We start from the raw sequence: 22,843 nt of genomic DNA, 5'->3' as shown, positions 1-22,843 counted from the left end.
CGATACAGTACTATTGACAACTATTTTATCTTTAGTTTTTCTGCCATCCACTCCATTACAGACCACTGCTTAAACGGTCTTGTATCTATAATGTTGTTGCTTTGAATGCAAGTCAGAAGATTTAAGATTTTTCTAGTATGATTTATTCAGTTTTCCTAAATATTCTGACCTAGACAAATAGAGAATGTTTTAGCTCCACTGTTAAAGAAATAACAGACCCCAAAAGCTGTCAAGCATAGATACATTCTTGGACGTGTCTGCTGAAATTTTGAAAATACTTGTGTCAGATTGCCAGTCATACTAATTGGAATTAACCTTCTAAATTCCTTTGTTCCTATTAATTATACTGAAATTTTGACATCCAAATTCTCTTGCTTTATGCATTCCAATCTTGGCCTCTTCTCTATTGCAAGGATGAAAACAAATAAAATACCAATAGATACTTAACCAAATTCCCTAGGAAGGATCTAGCAAGGCATGTAAAAGGGGGGGTATCAACACAGTCGTCTCACAGCTGGATTTTCAGACTTAAAAAGTGTTGAGCAGTATTGCTTAATGCATATTCTGTTACAATGCCTAAAACATCTGCCAAGAGTTGATATGAAATTTGTTAAAATGTAATAAAGCTGTGCTTCTTCCCAAGTACGCTTTCCTGAGGAGAGGGAGGCAATGAAGTTTAGCAGCAGGATGGAAGTTGTTTCAGCAACTACATCCTTCGAAGTGTCTGCAGATGGTCCTCAATGAGAACAATAAGTATATAAATTACTCTAAACATAGTCATTTCTGCAGTGTAATTTGTGCATCTTTTGTTCTTTTTCTTGCAGAACAAATGACCAGCTAGTAGCTTTCCTGTCCAGATATCGTGATATGAACTTCTTGAAATCGCATGGGAGGGACAACGCACGGTAAGCTGGCCCTTTCCTCAGCTTATTTTAACCATGGCACTGAGAGTTTTTGCGTAGTGACAGTTTTCCACCATTATCTAAGTGAAGAAATCACCATTCCAGGAAAGAGAAGCAAATGGGGAGGAAACCCTCTCCTGAGGACAGTTGTTTGCTGGTCCAGAATGGCTCTTCCCCAGAGTCAGTTTGCAAAGATGCCTTTGTGGGGAGGAAGACCTTAAGCAGACTGAAGCTTGCTCCCTCCTTGGGGCCTGGCACAGATCGGTCTTTTGGGAGCAAACAGTAATTGCCCCCCACAACAACACTTCCCTGCCCCAGTCAGTCCCAGCCACACTTGGTGACCAAGACCTGCCAGGATCTGCAGGAAAGCCTTGTGCAAGCAGAGCATCACTGCAAGGTATGGGAGCCTGTGCCAGCCTGCAGTTGCTAGCAAAGGTGAGGGTGGTGGCTGGAGAGTTACCATGATTGCTACGGATTTGAAGTCCTTGGATCGGTGTCCCTCTTCATCCACTCTCAGGGAGAAGAGGATGTGCTGCATTTCCCACAGCACAGCAGTAATGCTTACAGCTTTGTGCTTTGAGGGAGCAGCAGTGACCAACCACCGTGTTTCCAAAGCTTTAAACAACCTCTGCAGATGAAAGACCTTTCCCATCTGATTGCAGTGGTCCTCTTGTCCTCTTTATTGATACTTTTTCTTGTCCTCTTTATCGCTGGTTTTGTACCATCACAGCAGTCTTGCAACAGTTCCAGCAACTCCGTATGCTGAGTCCCTGTTGCTTTGTACCTAAAAATGTTGTTTTGGTCTGCCTGGGTCACCAGGTCATCTCTTTTTTCTGTAAAATGTCAAGTGTACTGTCAGGCTGGGCTTAGATAGTGTACATAGAGAATGTGACACACCGAGTTGCACAGTGGATGTGTAGAATAATGCACAACTCTCTCTTCTTGGCTGCTTTTGCTCTTGATTTATCAGTTCTGTCATGTTCCAGTTTAAATGAAGTCCTCACGAGCTTTCATTTTGTGCATGCAGAAATTCTATAACAGGTAGTAAAAAATAATACTGTGAGGAATAATATTTAAATCTGAGTCAACAGTTTTCACAGGAGAGACTCTGGTTTGGGAAATGCGGTGTCAGAGTGATTGGCAGGCTCAGCTCTAGCTGGCGGTAGTAATTGACAGCAGAGTTGAGGGAGAAAAGGAGAGGGAAATGGCCAGGGAAAAGCAGTTGGTCTCTTAGGCCTTTTTGATCCTCTGGTGCACCTGATTCTTTTAAAATTCCCTGAGCTGGCTAAGGAAAATAAAAAATGAATTATGACATGCCTGCATCAAGCTGGTTCAAACATGCCAACCTCAAGTGGGTTAGAACAATTTAGATCAATTAAACACACTAATCTGGTATTAATTTGATGATAAAATGAGTTAACGTGCCACTTGTCCTACCCTCACAGGAATAACAACCCATTTATTAGTTCAGTAGTTCTCTTTGACTGTATAAACAATTAAATACCTTTTAGCCTATTACAACATGTCACCATGTTTTATTTTTTCTCTTGGATTTCTACCATAAATTCTCTGTGCACCAGGGAACATAATGTGGGACACGAGTGCAGATTTGCTGTCCCTGTCTGCTGCAGTTGTGCAGTCCATGAGTCCCATAAGCACTCCCACTGCTGACCACTGCATGAATGGATCCTTTCACATCGCCCCTTGGCTGCTCCCCAAAATTTCTATCAGGGAGATACAGTTGCTTCCCTGCTCCTGCATAGCCCAGATAAGTGTAGGGACAGGACTCAAGGCAGCAGCTGCAGCAGCCTCTGAGTAACATTGGCGTTTGGTAAGGATTTGTTCCATTGTGTCAAAAGCTGATCAAAAAGCAGTTATCCCTCTGTTTGTACCGTGGGTGGATTTCCAGCTCTACATCCACCTGCTGAGAGAGAAATTGTATCTAATGTGAAGATCTCTAGCCTGATCTTTCAGTTTTAGTGTTTCAGTAACTCAGTCTTGTCTAAGCTGGTAAATGTACCATCTGCCCTGCCCATTTGACACACAGTTTCCAATTGACTTTCGTTTTATGCCCAGGATGCATAAGCTGTGGTCATGCCAGTGAGGTTTATTGCTGTAGTTAGAATGATTAGATCCTCTGGGCTGAAATACCTTGTATAAGCACGAGCAGGTGAGAAGACCCATCTGGGCTGCCATCCCACATCCTGCTGCCTACAGCCAATGTCCCCAGAGGAGCAGAAGAAGAGGCAGGTAGTGGTCTTTCCTTGCAATATCCTTCTACCCTCCTGTGACCTTTGCTTGGGGAATTTCCACAGCCAAATGTAGTGAGTTGCTCATTTAAGAGTAAGGGATGATTATTTTTTTCTATTAATTTTTCCAGTTAATTTTTAAATTTTGCTGTTTGCTTTGCCTTGTCACATGCCTGTGGAAAAGAAATACCCCATGGGGAGAATGGTATGGCCAAGAGCTTAGTAAGGTGTAGAAGAGAAAGCATCAGCCTCAAGGGTTGGCAAGAAAAAATAAAATTTACAAAAAAAAAAAAGGAAAGAAAAAAAAGCATCTTTTGGAAAAGATTTAGGGCACAAGCCAGTCTCCCAAGTTATTGGGCAATAGGAGAAAACTCCCTTGGGGCATCCTATCTCAAAACAGACTGGAACAGGGTTTTTTATTTAAAATGGCTAGTTGAAGCCATGATAAGAGAGAGAACACAGGACTAGACTGACTGCCACCTCATGTAAAATAATAATTTGGCTGTTCCAAGGTGTTTTTTCTCAAAACATGTGAACTAATAATACAGGAGCTCAGCATTTAAATACCTCTGAGATGTATAACCCTTTCAGCTACTTTTTATTTTAACTTGTGGGTGAATAATGGCTCCTAAACAATAAGCTTTTCAACTAAGTCTGCTTTGTAAACAACTGGAAACTCTGAATTTTAAGTCATTATAGTCTTTGGATCATGCAACGGAGAGAAAGATTGGAAGTGCCATCTTAAAACTGAAATGCTTATACAGCTCAATTACAATGTGCTTTGTATTCAAGCCACGTTCACAACTGGGACATGTCTTACTGCCAAATAAGGAGAGAAACCAGGCTTCTTATAGAGTGAAGTTTTCTTTTAGTTATGCCAAAGTCATTTAAAAGTGCATCGCTCTTATTTTCCTCTAGTAGCTTCAGAAAGGGGAACGGACGTGAAAATAGCTCCTTTGCTCAGCTGGAGAAGCATTTCCTTAGAGAGCTGGTTGTATTTAACGAAATTGCATACAGTGGCTGAAATTGTTTTGTAGTACTTAGTGGGCAACACTTACATTTTCTCCTCTTTTCAGTGTCTTAGACTGTTAAAAGCAAAAGAATAACCCAGTAGTTGTGTAAGCTATTACAGTTCGGAACACCTGGAAGATTTGGGTGTTTCGCAAGAGCAGCACCTGGCTGGTGTATTGTAAAGCATAAAGACAGTCAAATGTGACATCTTCGACGACAGGCAGGAAAAAGGGTTTTTTTACAGAAATCTCGCCATAGTAGTCCTGTGGGAGGCACTGTAAACATGCTGTGAAGGCTGGATGCTGTTACATCTTAGAGAAATCTGGAGCTCATAGGCACAATACAAAGAGCTAGAGAAAAAGTCCATTAAAGTTTGTTATATATCTGGGTTCTATTCTTGCGTTGTTTTGTTCTCCTCATCAATACTGTTCTTCACAGTTGTGCTGTCTGCTTTCTGACTTCTGGATACTTTTAGTGCTGCTGAACGGTAGGGCTTTTAGTAAGGAGCATCGCAAGCCCATCCCAGTTCTCAGAGGCTGGAGAGACCTTAACTCCCGAAGGGCTGGGGCAGGTTCCCAAAATCTCCACCTTTCAGCCCAGTTCTGGAGATGCATATCTGTTTCATCAGCCTTTCAGACATGCCGTTTTTACACTGTGGTGTATGTTATTCGTTGACGTTCTGTACACTGGGTTGATGGTAGTTTGGCTGTTGGTTAGAAAATGGATCAGACAGTAAATGCTACTGTGTATTGCTGCACTCATGAATTGTCCAGTAAGTGCCCAAATACTAGGAAAAAAATTTATATAGTATGCTTGCTGTTGGAATAGTTTAACCGCTTAGCTCCCAGCAGCGCTTACCTTGCTGCTTATGTGAGGTATTTGGTGGTTCATTTGGCTCAAATTTCCCTCAGCTATACTTTTTTGTTAATTTTTTTTAAGTGCTTCAATATTCTGAAGCACACAGACAGTGAAGATCTATTTTTTGCCTGTATGTACTTCAGCCCAACAGTTGCTTGTGAACTTGTAGTGACTTTTCAGTCACAGCAACATACGTCTTTTATGTAAAAGAGACTGCATTTAAAAATTTTGGACAGTACAGCCAACTTTCGCATGTTCCTTACTGCTTTATGCTAAGCGTTAGGGAAGCCATAAAGCCTTTACTGCTTTGGCTTCACAATTTGCCTCCTTGTAGGGCTTTATTTCTGCTTGGTTTTGGAAAACAATGGGTATTGGATTTCTGTGAGGGGTATCGGTAGCAGGGAGGGCTATGGAGATAGCCCTGTAAGAAGCTGCTAGAAGCTCACCTGGCTCCAATTTAGGCCTCCTCCACCCTGACTCAAGCCAATCAGTGCTTCTGCCAATGATTCAAGAGGGGCACAACCCAAGCCCTGTTTGGGTTTTTTTTTTTCTCCCCAAGATGGGTTTGCCTTTTGCCTGTGACCGTAAGTGGTGAGTGAACCCTCTTTGTCCTTTGTTTTGACCTACAGACTCTTTGTTCTATTTTCTTCTCATCCCACTGCAATGGGAGAGAAGTGAGCGAGCGGGCCTTGTGGTGCTCAGTTGCCCACTGGGCTTAAACCACGACACAACACGAAGTCGTCAATGCAAGGAAAAATTAAAATAGGTTGAAGATGATAGGAAGATGCAGTAAAAACAGCCATATGCCTTGCCACGGAACAAAAGAGGATGCATTTTGATAAGGTACACAAGGAAAATCTTTCACCAGTTCAGGAAGGTGCACTAGTTGAGAAGGTTCGAAGTAGCCGTAATTTATGGGGCAGGGCAGGAATTGGGAAGGAGGTGAAAATTGAGGTACTGGTAATCAGAAATCTGATTGCTATTTGAGAATATTGAGCTGCACGCTTCATTTTCAGTGGTATAAATAGTAACATTTGTGTCCTTTCATCCAAGATCCTGTGACACATTATAAAATAATTGTGACAGGAAACATCATTTTAAGTTGGACAGATATTGTTTGCCCTGTTTTACCCATAGGTCAGGTAGCCTGATTTGGTAGCTTGAAAAATCTGTATAGAGGTGACTTTTACTTGCCCTCACTCACTTGGAAAGTTTGAATCCTCATTTCCTTTTCTTTCTTCAAGTGTCTCGTATGCAGATTGTGAAATGTAGAAACACCTGGCGAGATGCTGCTGTGGTGGACACCAGGGTGTCCTCTGCATGGTGTGTCCCTTTGCATTGCCTGCAGACGCCATAGCAGCTGTGATGCGCTGGCCGTGGCAGAAGCAGTAGCGTGTGCCATAGCTGCTCCAACAGCAGCATCACGTACATGAGATGGCTTCAAGCTCAGCTGCTCGGGGCCAGCAGCATTCCCAGATCGCAGACTGCTAGGTTGTGTGGGTGTTGGGAAGAAGAAGAGGTGAGGGGACAAGAAATCTTCTAGAGAATACATTTATTGGAGACAAACAGATGGCAAAATGTCAGGTTTCATATAATTGAGTCTGTGGTGAAGATTTGTTATGTCTCTGCACTCTGTCATTTGCAGTTTCTCCCTGTTTTACTTATTTTATATAAAAAGAAACAAAATTGCTTGAGTTGCGGCCTCCCTGATGAGGAAAGGAAGCCATTACACTTTTGTCCGGTGTTTCTTAGTAGATCTCATAAGTGAAGAGTGGTGGAAAGCAATCCACAGGAAAGTCTTTGGAAGTCCCTCTCAAGCTGTGTCTCACGCGGGACTGTATGGAACTGTTGTCAAAACAAGGCAATTCCTAGTAGAGTCATTACTGCAAAAATAGACCCTGCAAGTTTCCTACAATTGAAAACCATTTTAGAGGATTTTCTTATTTTATTTTTGGCCTGAAGAGTTTGCTCCCTGACCTGCAACGTTAAAGTTTTGAGAGACATTAAGGCTTTTTAAGGCTTCCTCTGAAAGATATTTCCAGAAGATGGAAAGTAAGCTTTTTCTAAACCAGTGGAGTTAACACTTAGGAAAAGGTGGTTGAGGAGAAGGAATCATGAGGAAATTCTTCTAAACATAGTGCAAAGATGTTATATGACTAAAGAATTAAATGGATATACTGAGAAAATCATATATGAACGAAGCAGAAACAAATTTTGTAGAGTATGAGGCACCTATTATAAACCTTAAAAAAATCTAAATATGTCCATATAGAGATGGCATAGTAACCAGGTAAAATGTGCATATTAATTAGCTTTCCACAGCATCTCATGTGGAATACCCTAAATGCCATGGACACTTGGTGCCATTGATCAAGAAGGGCCACATTTAACATAATATTTCAAGGCAGACTTGTAACTTGAAAGAGCCAGTTAAAGTACTGTACCATTTTTGCTATACTGTGAATTATCTGCACCTTATGTTGTCCAACATTTGTGGCAGCAAACCAGTTGTCTGCCCCGGATTCACTTGCACACTGAGCATAAAACTGCTTAAAACTGTTCACGTACCCGTCATGCCCTGCTGCTCCATGAGTGCTCTTCTCTGTTATAAGGCATATAAAGATATACATAACGAACACTAATCATATTTTACAAGTAAGATTTCCCTATGTTTCTTGTTAACGTCTGAACATTTAGCATAGTGGACAAAGCTACTAAAAGCCTTTCAGTTTGTGTACTTACTTATGGGTTTGGCATTTGCACGTGAAATAAGACAAGTTTCACTATCGCAAATTCTTCATGATATTGTTGATGTTTGTTTGTGCATTGGCATTAAAGCTTAGGGGCTTGTTAGGGTAGTATTGGGTTTCTAATGTTTTCCTCAGAGTGAGGGAATTAAGAAAAGATAAGAAGAATTCTGTTTTTGACCTCATAGCAGTTGCATTCAGGATACTGCAGTTTAAACACATTGGCAAATAGGTTACAATTTTTATTTCTCCCTCTCTTTTCTTGCATCATTTTTATCTATACTGGGAGTTTTTTCATAGCCTTTTGAAACTGCGGGAATTGTGTGTTTTGTGCTTTCTGCAAGCTGCCTGTCATAGTGGGAGGAAATCTTCCTCATCTTGACAGACTAAGTAGTGCTATTTCTTTTTGAAATTGTTCCCCTTTTGAAGCTTAAACTCCATTTTGGGAGTGGGGGATTGGCACCGAAGGCTTTTGGCATGGCAAAAAGGGGTCTTGGAAAACATACGGCAAGATCATATCTTTAAAAAAAACAGATGTTTATCTGGTACAGCATAGATGTGCTTAAATAGCCAATTGTTAATTATTTCAGATTTTTTAAATACTTCATAGAATAGTGTTACTCATGGGAATGGGGTGAAGTCAGGGTTGTGTCACAGTCAACTGGAAATTCATCACATGCTCAATGGAGGTCAGGATTTCTGGCCTGCAGCAGGCAGGGAATGAAAGTGCTCTGTGCAGATTTGAGTTCTATGAACTTGCTTATTACAAAGAATTTTTCAGTGGCTGGTTTATGGAGATATATTGTAGTCTAGAGATTGCTCACAAATTACTTGTAGCAACTGTTACACTGAAGATTGTCAAATTACTGTTCTGTGATTTCTACCTGGTCACCTGAATTGCAAGTTACTGTTTTATGTTTCCCAACTGATTGACTTCAGTGTTTCCAAGGTGGCTGTGCAAACACTGCTGGCAAGAGCCTCTCATGCGTGAAAATATTTACTTGACTCTTCCTACCAAAATTGGCTGACTTCTTCAATTTTTTGTCTGAAGAGAGTTAAAAGAGGAGCAAATGGAGACAAAGCAATGTGCAGATTTTGTCCACATGTATTAAGGAGAACATGGACATGGTGCTAGTGGAGCTCAAAGCTCTGCAGATCCTTGCTTTGACGTTGACTTTTGACTTGTGGTGAATTTTTTGCTGATGTATTTTTAACTTTTTTTCTTAGTTCTTATTCTTGTATAGTGAGTAATGAAGATGAAGTTCTGGCAGGTGCACCTGGTTAACAAGGAAATGTCAATAGGAGGTTTTCTAGGCAAGATGTCAGAAACAGGAAACATTTAGGAAGAAACCTTTTCACCCTAAAAATACATTCTTTCCAGACGGAAACCTTTTAGTGGTAGAGTTACCGATATGTAACACTTAGCAATCTGGTTGTCTCTGATGCTTAAGAAAGTTTTATTCGTTCACAGATTTTGGAAAACAGAAACAGTGAATTCTGTCTTAAATACTGCATGAGTGTGAGCATTCAGGAGGAGGGATCTCTCAGAGCTGCTGTGGTATGCAGTGTCGCTTGGAGAAAACAGTCCAAAATGGTGATGTTTGATTGTGATATTTTTGCTGATATTAAGTGCTCATGCAACAGTATTTATTAATAGTTAAAACATCTCATAAGAAGAGCTATGTGTTCTTATTTGTGTTGTAGTAGTATGTGCTAAATATCTTACAAGTGATTTATGTGTTATACAATTCTAGAGTCTTATCTGCAATACATTTGTAAATATTTAATACACTACAAACTGAGAGGAGTTCCCTAAGCTGGATTGCACTCACAAGCTGTCTGGACAGTTAACTGTCTGCACTCGGTGTGACACCACGTGCTGCAGCCAGTATTTTCAAACAAAGTATAAAAATAACCATCCAGAACCATGGAAACCCTGAGGCTGCATCCACGCATAGTCAGGGTGTAAACGGCACCTTTTGTGCATGTAGCTGCCTGATTGCTGAGCTCAGCTGGCAAGATGCATTCATATTATGCTATACTTGCGGCTTGCTTGGAAGTGTAATCCAGGCTCTTCAAAATTCAGTGCTCTTTAGGAAGAGTTAAAATTGATTAAGGGTAAGCCTAAAATGCCTTGAATGGAATATTCTATAAAACAGCATCAAATGGCATGCTTTTTCTTAACCCTATTCTTATTTTATTTTCATTATCTCCTATTTGACTCTTCCTATCATCATTATTTTCCTCTTGTTGTTTGTCTTGGATCAGGAGAAAGGTCAAGTGTCTTCATCTGATGGCAGTCCCCATTGTATGTGGCTAATCATACCTTGGTGCAATGGTATGTCATTGTCCCGGCAAGTATATTTGCAGTTGTCAGAGGTGTGCCGGTCTTCCTGAAGTTGAGGGTGCCAGGAAGCACTTTATTTTTTCCACATTGTCTGAGATTAATGAAACGCTATTACTAATGCATTTTTACTACTTTAATCTGGGAGTTATCTGCTAGGTGTCCTGTGAAAGCCAAGAGAAAAAGACTTGAGGGAAAAATTGCTGTTTTTTGCATTTCGTTACTTACTGAAGCTTAGCATGCCTTCATAAAATGCATTATTTTGGTATTACATTGAGCATAACCAGAAACTGATGAAACACAACATTAGACTAGAAACAAGTCAGTAGGGTCATGCTTTTGCCGTCCATCTTCTTATCTTTCTTTTCAGAGACGGCTGCCGCAAGCGTTGTTGGATGGCTAGTCAAGAATTTTTATGAACTGTTTGTAGTGTTTGAGGGATTTGATCTCTTGAAAAGGCCTGTGTGGCATACAAATAGCACCTTTCCCTTTCCCTCAGGCAGTATCCAATATGCTTACAGTAATATGCCTCCCTGAGTGCCAAAATTGCTAGTGCTGGAGTAGTTAGGAGCATCAGTCATCCTCAAACAGAGTCTGGAGTTAAAGAAAACCAAAAGCCTCATCTACCTTTTCCCACCCACTTGGCTTGCAGTTCAGCTTTCCATGTTCCAGCAGCACAGCCTGGGTATGCTGGGGTGACCCCCTGCCTCCTCAGGCAGGAGCATTCAGCTTCTAGGTCTGAACTGTACTTGGTCCCCAGGACTCCCAAGGAACAGAAACAGATAGCAAGCAGTTGCCCAGTGGAGAGCTGGATCTCCAAAGCCCCTTGTATAAGTTATTGCTTCATAAATTAAAGGAATTTGTTGGCTATGCTAATGTGTTGTTCTGTTTAGGTGTAATGACTGTGTGTGAAGCAGGCCCAGAAAGGGTGAGCCTTCTGAGAAATGCTTGCTTCCTTTTTTGTTGTTACTGGTATTTATAACCTGATATGGTGTTTTAGCAAGGTTTCAAGAAGCATTAGCAAAAGGGTGATCTCTTTGCAGGTCTCCAAAGGCGTTGCTGCTCTTCAGTTGGGCTACACTGCCTTTCTGGAGGATGAATGGTTGGAAAGTACATTTTAATTTTCTTCTAATAACCTTGTTGTATAGCATTTCAGGACTGAGATTTGTTGTAAAGACAGTCGTGCTCCCAGGAATTGTCTTATTTCACTCTATATGCTGAGATTCACTTGTCCAAGCTATTAGCTCAAAAAAGTCACAGAACTGTGTACATACACAAAAAAAGAGCCTGTCAACTGTTTTGGAAAATATGAAGCTGTGAGCCCAGATTTGCTGGGACCTTCTTGAGTGTCACCATACTCTTCTGTTGCCATTTTCAGACCGTAAGGCTGAAGTTGTATAACTGAGCTTTCTGCTATTAGTTGACTGTAAGCTATCATCTAATACAGGCTGAGGGGCTTGTACGTAGAGGGGGTTTTGAAATGGTGAGGTGGTTGGTTTTGATTTTTTTTGTTTGGGGATTTCTATTGCAGTCAAATAAACTTCTATTTGAAAGCTAGAATAAAGGTTGATAAATTGGTAGAGATAGCAGTTGAAAGAAATTATTTCATGGAAAAGAACTTTATGTTCCTATTTAAATATGGTCGATAAAATTCTATTATTTTCTTAAAATAATTAACTCAAATGAGCATTTAGTTTTGAGGGAAATAAATAAATGACCAAACTTTCAGGCACATTAATATTTGATTTGGAGATAACTGCATAAATATTGAATTTGAAGATTACATTCCAGAGCACTGCATTAAAATTGCAAGACTTTTCTATTATCCTTCATAATGGAACATGAAATTAGAAACTTGTTCATGGAAAGAAAAATTTCTCCACTCTCATCTACGCATTTTCTGCACTGTTGTGTTAACAGAGGAGCTGCTCTTCTCATGCTGTGAGAAGAGACATAGCTATCAGTAGGACATAGACCCTGAAGTCATTTACGGTCCTTTTGAAAATTAATATGCACCATTTCATAATTGTGTTGCAGTTCTTTGGTGTAGAACAAAGCTTTAACCGGGGAGTTAGCCCACAGGGTTAACACTCGTGTTTCCAGACGCGGGCCTTCAGAAGGCTTTGGTGGTGTTTCTTAACTTTTATTTCTTTTCCCTTACTTCGGTTGCACATGTTTGACCACTAAAATGTCTCCTTGGCTTCCTATTCCTGGAAGATTTCGAAGAACCCTGGTGTAGCTCTGTGTTGTTGAGGAAGGAAGCACAGGTCTACAGTGTTCTCTTCACTGTAGGTGCCATGGCTCTCGTTAGCCTGCATCCATCAAGATGTTAGTTCCTACAACAGTCTGGTTAGCCGGTGTTTTTTATTGCTCAGAACATGTGGGATGTGTTCAACACAGCGACTCACCGTTCTTAACAGCGCTCAGCCCCACTCACAAAGGCATGTGCTAATTCATGGCTGCCCTGCTTCCCTTTCTGGGAAATAATTCTGAAAACAGAATAACAAATAGAAACCTGGTTCAGACATTCTCAAAACATGGTGGGCATCCAGTCCAGAGTGTTTTCAAACATAGATTGATTTTCCAACTTTTTTTTTTTCTTATGTCGGTCTCAAATAGTTCATTTCCATAACTTCACAGTTCTGCAGTTGCTCCTCTTATTCATAGTTCAGCAGTAACAAAACAATGTTCCCCATAGACCTGAAAATGGAGCAAATATACTCATTCTACAGCAAAGAGCGATGAAAATATATTTCTTCCTAAATAACTCTGCTCCAAGAGAAAAAAATGTGGAATAATAACATAGGAGAAGATTGGACATTTTACCTTTATGTACGGTTTGCTGGTTTTTATTTACAGTTTTACCTTTATTTACAGTTTGCATTTATTTAGACACAGAAGCCTATAGGACAGATGGTGTTTAGTTTCTGTTCATGTTACAGTTCTTCTGCAGTGGTTTGGTAAGTGTTAATGAACGTGATGTATTTTCATGCCATGCAGCTCAGTAACTTGCACAGTTCTGTCTTAGGGCAGCAGAAGGTGTAAATGATGCTTAAAAGCAATCTGTTGATCTTTGCCCCTATAACTGAACGTATAACTGATTAATCATTTATTAAACCTCTCCACATTATTTATGAGTAAAACAGAAATAGAAACAACTGACCTTTTAATCCTTTTTTTTTTTTTTTTGAGAAAGTAGCTTCTTTATTTATGGAGCTAGTCATGATAACAAAATACAAATTAACTTTAATGACTGCTTTTTTATTCCCTCAGATTCATCAGAAAGCAAGGCTTGGATCGGCTTTTCCTGGAATGCGATACCCACATGTGGCGCCTGGGGGACCGGAGGATCCCAGAAGGAATCGCAGTTGATGGAGGGTCGGACTGGTTTCTGCTGAACAGGAAGTTTGTGGAGTATGTCACGTTTTCCAATGATGATCTGGTAACAAAGATGAGGAGATTTTACTCTTACACGTTGCTTCCTGCTGAGGTATGTGAATTTAAAACAGTCCCCCTTGGCGTTCAAAACGGCAATGTTTGTGCTTGTCCCAAAGATCACTGAAGTCAGAGGGGCTTTCACCTGATTTCGGTGGACTTTGGATCATCCCATAGTGGGTAATGAGAATTTTGCTCCCATTGACAAGTAAGTCCTTTAGTGTTAGAACTACTTGTGCAGTTGTTTAGTTGCTTTGTTTGTTTGTGGGACCTTTTTGCAGGGAGTGGCTTTGTTTTATACTTTTAAGCCTATTAATCTATTACTGAACAACCAAAAATCCAGCTGCCCTTTGCTTGCAAATTGTTCCTCCACAAAGTCTTTGAAGGCTATTAGAGATGGCAAATTGTCTTCCTAAGTAGCTTTCCTCCCTATTATCCAGCCCTTTTCTTTAAAAATAAAACCCTACAAACAAAGGTTTATTGTTCTGTTCAAAACTCCACTAGAAGGCATCGTCACAAATCATTTAGATCACTCAGGAATTGCTCTGGCTCCAAGTGATGCAGAAGGGGAGTGCACACCATGATGGGTTTTCGTCAGCATGCAGCAGTGTGTCAGGGAGATGCGCACGCGGAGCCTGGCTGGTTGTCAGTCTGTGCTGCACCTGCCCTGGCAAGTGCCCTGCTCCCCTCCCTCCTCAGGCTCTGCTCCCAGGATACGTAGCCTGCAGCCATCCCAAGGAAGACCTGATGACAGTCTTTAAAATGACAAAATCCTGCCTCGCTAGTGGCCCCTGAACATTCTCAGGGAATGATGAGACTGATCTTATAAACCTAGGCTTTTGATAAGGGTTTATTATTCCACGCACATGTTAAATAATCTTGCTTTAATCCCATTTCTGTTAAAACCACCTTTTCTCTCAACTCTGATAACCTTTTCATCCATTATCTAGGAGAAATTTCTGTATCGTTACAAAAGGACACAGGGCAATGGGTAATTGGGTAGGGTTTGGTTTTTTTTCCTCTCTCGCTTGAATGAGAATGGATGCCTTTATGGATTTAACCAAACAGTTCAAGCATAAAATCCATATTCACTGGGCTGTCATTTAACATTAAAAAGGGTAGGGGGATTATTTGGGGGCCAGCCATGCTAACGTTATGCTGCTATTTATAGAGTTTACTATTGCTGATTTTAAAGAGAAGTCACTGCTCCAAAAATCATCTCTTAAAGGGCTAAATTTGATCGTGTTCCATAGCTACTTTCTGCAAGATTTTCTTTGCAAGATGTATAACTGGTTTCTTAAAATCACCCTGCATTCACTGACCTGTTAACCTGCTATATCAGTTCCCATTACACATGATTTATGTAATAGCTGATATTGTGATGATACAATTAGGATAGCCCAATAGGAATTCCTTGCTGCCTTGAGTCAGCAATTAAAGACTTATGATTTCAGACATAATTGCAGGAGGCAGAATGTCATTCTGGTGCCTGGGGTGAACTGTATATTTCCAAAGAAGGCCATTTAACTAGCAGTGCATTTCAGAGTGCTGGAGATAGAGACACCCACAGAAAAGTTCTTTGTGACTGTATTTTTTATATTGTTACCAGGGTGGTGGTGAAGGCTTGAGAATTGTCTTAGCAAACAACTTGAGATATATTATAAGCACATTGCTCAGGAAAAGAATCCTGAGTCTGTTAGACCAGAAAGTGACTTACTGAAGAGAAATAGTGGGAATTCCTTAGAATTGCTCATACAGCTGAAATAAAAATAAAATAATTGCTGGCACTGGTGCCTTTCCTGGAGTCTTTTGGACTTCCAATGCCCAAAGCTGGTCATTGCAGAAGTCCAGTTATTCTGTGCCAAGTTATTGTAGCAAGGCCTCAACTGTATGTAATTACAGTTTGGATAGGTCTATAGCATGTTGTGATTTTTTTCATGCTGTATAGAATGCACATATGTAGTGTGTTTTTCATATATGGCAGAATAATAGAGCTTGTTAAAGAAACTGTAAAGTTTCTTATCAAAAGAAATTAAGTCCCCTGCATTAGGTTCAGGCCCATGGGGCTGAAGTGAAGAAGAAAATGGGATTCTGGTGAGCTGAATGTACTGATCTGCTCTGTCTTTCTTGAAGTCCTTCTTTCACACTGTTCTGGAAAACAGCCCGTACTGTGACTCCATGGTGGACAACAACCTGCGCATCACAAACTGGAACCGTAAACTCGGTTGCAAGTGTCAGTACAAGCACATTGTTGACTGGTGTGGCTGTTCACCTAATGACTTCAAACCAGCAGACTTCCACCGATTCCAGGTAACTGAGGCGGTCTCTTCTCCGATAGCCACAAAGACGCTCCACCCCCTCTGCTGGGGTGTGGAGAGCCGTCTGACTGCACGGCTGCAGCAGGCGGCAGGAAGGGAAGCTTTTAACCCATCAAGCAAGGTGGAGAAAGGTGTGAGAAAGCTCTGCTCTTAACTTCAGGAGAAGAGATTGATTCTTCTGTGTTTTGGCCCTTGAGAGTTACCAGTGCGTGGTAAGGTCGCAAAGCAGTTCTCTGGACTACCTGGCATTGGTAGATCTGCTGTGCTAGAAAGGAGGGAAACTTGACACATCTCTCCCTTTACCAATATTGCTTCCTAATTCTTGTGAATTTATTGCAAAGGGCTTTTTTCAAAGTTCCAGCTCGGGTATTTTCATTATTTCATGAAGCTCCTGGCTTTCAATGTTGAGCAGTGTTTCTCATCTTTGAAAAAAGCTTAAAGAGTTGACTAGAGTGCCTGCTTAGAGGCATACATAGCACAAGACAAATCAGTTTTTGTGATTATATTTACCAAATTGGTTAGAAATAGGTTTATCTCATGTTTTTGATGACTGGAGTCATGAGGTTTCAATCACACTGGCTTGGCAGGACTGCCTTAAAAAGTTTAATCTGTTCCTTTGTGATACACTTTCCTCAAGGCAGACATGAGAGCAAATCCTTGTGGCCAAGGGTGCATCCGGTCTCAGGACTGTATCTGGCCTGTGTATCTTCTATTAAGAATGAACAACCGCTTGTTTCAAGGTCACCAGATTTGCAATTCCATCCTTGCAGCTCCTCGGGGTTCCCTGCATAAAGCATGTTTGTTCAGGCTTTGTGTGGGATGGGGAATGTGTTACCCTACAGCACAAAAATGATGACTGCTCCAAAACAGAGATCTTTTCTTTATTGTAATGTGCTGCCTACCAGGCACAGTTGAAGTCAGTGACACGGGCCTCGCAAAAAGAGCAAATGAGACATTATCTAAGAGAGGCTCTGCTGCCCCAAACACCAATCCCAGGAGTCTCCAGCACAGAATAAATGGCAAGTCTTTAAAAACTCCTGCCAATCTGCAGAGACTGACCTGCTGCAGGCTGGGAAAACAACCCGCAGTGACATTTCAGAAAACAATCAGGTAAACTGAGCTGCAAGGGAAAATTCAAAATCAGAATAGATGTAAAGGCTACTTCTGACACTTGCCTGATGAGAGAGCCCCTCAGATGAACACACTGCACCAGAAGGCTTGCTCACAGTTCCCATGGAGGCACAAAGCAAGCTGCAGAGGAGGAGATCAGAGAGCCCATGGCATGCACTGTCTCAGAGTGAAACTGAGCATCCTCAAAAGAATTTTTCAACCATCTGGGGCACTTCTGAACTCCTTGGCACCTTAGAACCCATGCCCCCATATAAGCAAGACAAAACAAAGGCTTTTTAAAAGCCAGTGGTAGTTGAGTAGCATATAAACCAGTAATACACCCAAGATTGTGTCAAGTGCAGAGAAAAAAGTCTACAGGACCAGTCAGAAGCTGAGAAACCTCAGCCACAGATAGCGCTTCTCACAGAGTCCTCTTACCACCTCGTAGCAGCAAATTCATACACGCAAAGTGCTGCTTTGCCTCATCTAAACCCCTGTGCCGCAAGATGCCTTGCTCTCTGCCTGACTGCTAATAACACATGCCAGTGTACACCGACACAGGGAGAGCCTTTCAGAGCAAGGCTGCCTGCTTTTTGTTGGGGTGGCTGTTGATATGAAGGGACTGACACACCTATGTTTTCAATGTGTAATTGTGTAGATTTTATCTGAACTTTAACAACACTCTTAATGACAAATGGTCACAAAGTCACTCTTGCCAGTGGGAGAACCAGTTCATGTCCTCAGCTCCAACCCACTGCTTAGGACAAAGTGTCATGGCTGAAAATGGGAACTCACTCCAATGTCTTTTCCTTTCATATCACCACAGCAGACTGCCAGGCCTACTTTCTTTGCCCGCAAATTTGAAGCTGTAGTGAATCAAGAGATAATTGGCCAGTTGGACTACTACTTGTATGGCAACTACCCATCTGGCACACCTGGCCTTCGGTCATACTGGGAGAACGTGTACGATGAACCTGATGGCGTGCACACTCTCAGCGATGTTGCCCTCACCATGTACCATGCGTTCTCCCGCTTGGGCCTGCAGAGAGCCGAGACTTCATTCCACGCTGCTGGAGACAACAGCTGCCGGTCAGTCTGAGTCTTTCTGTCGTTTTCTGGGTGTTTCTGGGGACGCAGACTGGACTGCCAAGTGCCAGCAGAGGTTCATCTGGCTGGAGCATACTGTTACAAACAGGGCCAGACAGCTGCAAGTGTACGGCGCTTATTTCCAGGAGTATTTATGCCCATAATAAAGCATTGGTTATTCAGAGTTGACATTATGTGACCCGTTTGCTGCACTTTTAAGGAGCTCCTCTCCAGCCTGATGAAGACTGACAGGATCCAGTTGGGCAGTGCTGCCCCCACTGCTGTGTTTGCTTGATTAATTTCAGCAAGTGTATTATACCCACAGCTCCTAAACCCTTCGTGTGATTGCAGCAGAGGTCATGTTCGCCTCTATTATGCTTACCAAAAGCAGAGGACAGGATTTCAGAATTAATCTAAACACAGGCAGGTTAATGGTCCTTGCTTGTTTGCTCCCCTGGGTGCATACAAGGAGTACAGAGAACTACATGCTCAAGCTCAGTTTGCTTGCTTGGTACAGCTGTCTGTGCCAAAAGTGTTGCAACTGATGGGATCCATTAGCATCGAATAAATAAAATCTGTGAATGTATAAATGTATATATATATAGCAAATAAAGGTCCTTATTCTTTAAAGGAAAACCCTGCAGTATTCTAGATTCCTTTTTTGCCTATAAGCCTAGCAAAGAATAGTTCAGTCTAAGAAGGATTTGAAGGCAGAATTCCTGGAGTTAGACTTGCATAGGAAAGTCTCTCTTCATGGCAGATGTTTGCTGCCTGCAATCACATCTGAAGCTGTTTACCTTCAAAGCAGAGAGGGTTCATCTTTTAAAGTCTTACTTTACAGTATCTTAATTCCTTCTTCAGAATATATTTTTTGGACCCTGCCTTTTTTATCCTAATAGAAAACACATGCAGCCAAAGTCAGCAAATACTGAAGACACTGCTTGTGCTTTGACAGATGGACTTTACCCCTCTTGTGTTCTGGAGAGGGAACTCAATGGCCTTGACCTTCCCGCTTAGTCATGGAAGTGCTGAACAATGCCTCATTTAGAAAGATGTGGCAATAAGTGATCCAGATGCCTATTACAGCTTTGCCAGTAGAGGTTACCAGTGCAAAGCAATAAAAGATCAATAACAATTAGATAGAAATCATCACTGGTAGCATACCTTTCTCATATGAAATAAAGGCAGACCTAAAGAAGTCCTGGGTCATTTGTCCTGCAGAGTGAAGCCAGCAGAGAGGATGGGAGGTATGTATAACCAGTACTGAAGTCATTTGACAATTACTTTTGGGCTTATTCCATTTGCCATTGTTCTGATGATGATTTATATCAATAATCAGTTTAATTTCTGGGAAGCTTTTCGTTGCACAGGAACTCAAGGTGCTTTTCAAGCTTGCTCAGATTATAGATAGGGAAGCCATGTCATCCACCACTGATTGCAGCTGTCTCCAGTATAAAGCGTGGCTCCTTTACAGTAGGCTGGAGCCTCATGAAACAGTGCAGGGAGGAACTGCAAACAGTGATATGGAGTGAAGGCTTCATTTTCATACCTACCTGAGCCCCCTCAAAACACTGTGAGTCAGTGTCCAATTTCAATCACAGAAAGGTGGATAATCCTCAGGTTTATGATTTGCATCTCTTCTCTCTTAATACCCCATTGTCTATCAAGGTGTATTTATATATTTGCTTCCTCTTTCCCTCTTGTGATTTTGCATGTCTCTAATGCAGTAATGTCAGGGATATATTTGGGCTGAGCACCTTGACGGTATTCCCTTTGCTGTTGGGGCTAACAGCAGCATGAAGTTAGCTGATATTGCAGTCACCACCCCAGCTCATTTCACACTGCTGCAGGCACTGCGAGGAAAGCCTCCACCGCTTCAGATCACATTTGAAGTCAATCCCATGCTGCCACCCGCTGCGGCTCAGGAGACTTTTATAGGAGAAGCTGCCCAGCACACTTTTCTAACAAGGGCTCGCTCACAGTCTCAGAAAGCTGTGCCCCCTGCAGACTGCTCTGGTACCAAATTAGATTGTATATCAGCATCTTCAGTGGAAGCAACATTAATGTGTGATTGAGATTTAATTTATTTCTCTCCATCTCTGGGCATTCTTACTCACTGCTGCCAAGAGATAATTTACTCAGACTATTTCAAGGATATTGTAAATATTTGCTGCTGCACACACATAAAACAGGAGGCCTTAGTACGCAGAACAGAAGTCAGATTGTCACTGGTACTGGCTGTGTAGCTTTACTGTGGTTTTGCTCAGTCCATCACCGCTGGTCCTGTTTGTATCCTGTCTTGTTTTATTTATTTCTCAGGTCCTAGAGACTTCCTTCTGGGTGTAGCTTGTTCGATGTAATGGAAAGTCCCTCTTGGTTAGCTCCTCAGAGTGCTTATGTCTTGAGATGCAGTAACTAGCACAAGCAATCGGACTTAGCTGACTTGACTGGAAAGGTGTGATACCGGTTGGTTTTAAACATATTGCAAACACACTGGTTTCAGTTAATGTCAGTGCTGTAAAGTAGCAAAATATTTCACACCTATGAAAAACGTGTTTTAAATTATTTATGTATCCATGTGTATACATAAATAATGTACATGTAACATCGTTATAGATGTTTCTGAGACTATAGCTGACAACTGACCATAAATTTTAATTATTTGAAACCATGACTACAATGTCTCTAAAATCCAAACTGTAACTGAAGGCTTCCAAATCTCCCAATGAGACATTTTTCCTGTTTGATTGACCTTTTTTCAGTTTAATTTGAATTATGAGTAAAAAATCCACGGCAGAAGCAACCTTAATTCTTTAAGGAATGTGAAGTTTATTTCCTAAAAATAAAGGATACCTAAAATGGGGACCAAATCCCAGTGTCCTTCTCTGCAGTGCCACACTACAGAGCACTGCCCTTGGAGAATCGGTTGGGGATCAGATTTATATGCAGGGAATGGAGCGGGTCATCATCTCACCCGTACCCAGCCTCGCAGCACCCTCTGCTGTCCCCAGGCTGCTGCTGTCCCGCAGCGAACGAGGGAGCCACTGCCACTTCCGGCAGCTGTAGGGACAAACCCTGCTGGAGGCTGAAAAAAAGAAAGCCACCTGGTTTGGAGCAATAGAGACATTTCTTGAGCATCATTTAGCCTAGCAAACAGTGCTGCAGCCCAGCAGTGTCTGTCTCTGGGTGTCACTTTTTGCCCAGAAGAGGTAGTAAGGGAGGGGAGTTTTCTGGCACACAGAGGTGTCTCCTAAGGAGCTTAGACCTGTGAATATCTTCTAAATGAGCATATATTCTTAGTAACATTTTTTATGTTTCAGGGTAATCAGAGCAGCCTAAGAATATTTGATAATGAGTCATGAGCACATTTGAAATCTCTTAATGTACAGTGGTGAATTTTCTAGTTGAAATTAATGCCTCTCAAGCCATTAGCTCCAAGTAAATGGAGATTTTATGTCTCTCTTGTGTAACTGAGGAACATTGTGCTGTTTTACAGATACTACCCCATGGGCCATCCGGTTTCTGTCCACCTCTACTTCCTTGCTGACCGTTTCCAAGGCTTCCTAATCAGACACCATGCAACTAATCTGGCTGTCAGTAAACTAGAAACGTTGGAAACGTGGGTGATGCCAAAGAAAGTCTTCAAGATTGCAAGTCCACCAAGTGACTTTGGAAGGTTGCAGTTCTCAGAGGTAAGTATTCCTAGCCACCTATGCACAATGTCACAAGCCTCTGGAGAGACTGCATACCAGTTCAGCAGTCTTGGTAAACTGTATTTCCATGTAATTTTTAGGTGAGAGCAGCTCTCTAGCATAATGCACATCCTCATCAGTGAAGGAGATACTGTTGCCAGTTCAGATCTGTGGTCAACCCTCACTTCTTACATTACTCTGAGTGTCCTCACTCCCTGTTGTTTTAAGAACAAACTGGAGGCATTTACTGTTATAAAAGGGACTCAGTAACTTGAAAAGTTTTGTGACTGATTATTGTGAGTGCTGTGAGAGATACCTGGGAAAATTGCTATGTTTCTGCAGCTTCAAATGTGAACGGGAATGTGGTAAACTGAAAAAAACCTTATAAAATTAGTGACAGTCGGGCATTGATGCCACATGCGAGCAGAATATTGAGGTTGTAACACAAAAGAGAAAATTATCACAGTGGTGGCTGAGATTTCCCACAAATCCTGTTATTTCTTCTAGAAATTTGTCTCAGGATCTGACATAAAGTGTAAAAAATGTACCCTAAAATATATCAGAAAAGTTGACCACTAATAGAACCTGACATCTGTGTTCTGTTTTAAAGATATAACTGAGCAGTTAATTTCACGATTTTTCTTGTTAAGCCACAAATTTCAATTAAGGTATAAAATTGATTGAACAAATGTGTTCCAGTCCTTATGGCCAAGTCCATAAATTACCATCTTCTTGGGCAATTAAGAAATGCCTAGGTAGGGTTCAGTGTTTTGGTGTGCATGGCCAATCCATGACACTAATGTGCCATTAAAGAGATGGATGGAAAGTGTGTTTCATTTATCAATGTGTCTGAGGGTAGGCTTGCCATTTCATGCAGTGATAGATGGTCATACAAGCTTTAATTCTTGTGATTTGTAGTAGTATTTCTGCTGTTTATTTGGTACTTTTAATCTCACTTTCCTCCTGTCGCCTGCTCTGGGTCCTTCTTTTGAAAGCAACCGGTCTGGCAGCAGGAAGAGTTTTCCTATTTGTGTGATAACTATATTGAAAATACATATTGAAATATATATTCTAGAACTCAAAAATATTTG

At 41.4% G+C, this 22,843-nt stretch overlaps 1 protein-coding gene across 1 annotated transcript in view; it reads left to right on the top strand.

Annotated features, from left to right (window-relative positions):
- The window catches only part of XYLT1 (xylosyltransferase I), a gene marked incomplete at its 5' end in the record, with an annotated part of 61,397 nt that overhangs the window by 24,243 nt on the left and 14,311 nt on the right, over positions 1 to 22,843 (top strand). Inside the window, 5 exons of the mRNA XM_010188844.1 lie at positions 825 to 905; positions 13,385 to 13,601; positions 15,680 to 15,856; positions 17,801 to 18,063; positions 21,557 to 21,752. Coding sequence (XP_010187146.1) covers positions 825 to 905; positions 13,385 to 13,601; positions 15,680 to 15,856; positions 17,801 to 18,063; positions 21,557 to 21,752 — 934 coding nt within the window. The remainder of the gene's footprint in view (positions 1 to 824; positions 906 to 13,384; positions 13,602 to 15,679; positions 15,857 to 17,800; positions 18,064 to 21,556; positions 21,753 to 22,843) is intronic.

This window comes from Mesitornis unicolor, unplaced genomic scaffold (genome assembly GCF_000695765.1).
Source record: "Mesitornis unicolor isolate BGI_N332 unplaced genomic scaffold, ASM69576v1 scaffold28207, whole genome shotgun sequence".
Classification (NCBI taxonomy): domain Eukaryota; kingdom Metazoa; phylum Chordata; class Aves; order Mesitornithiformes; family Mesitornithidae; genus Mesitornis; species Mesitornis unicolor.
The sequence above is the reverse complement of the archived record's forward strand: the minus strand, read 5'-3'. Positions and strand labels throughout refer to the sequence as shown.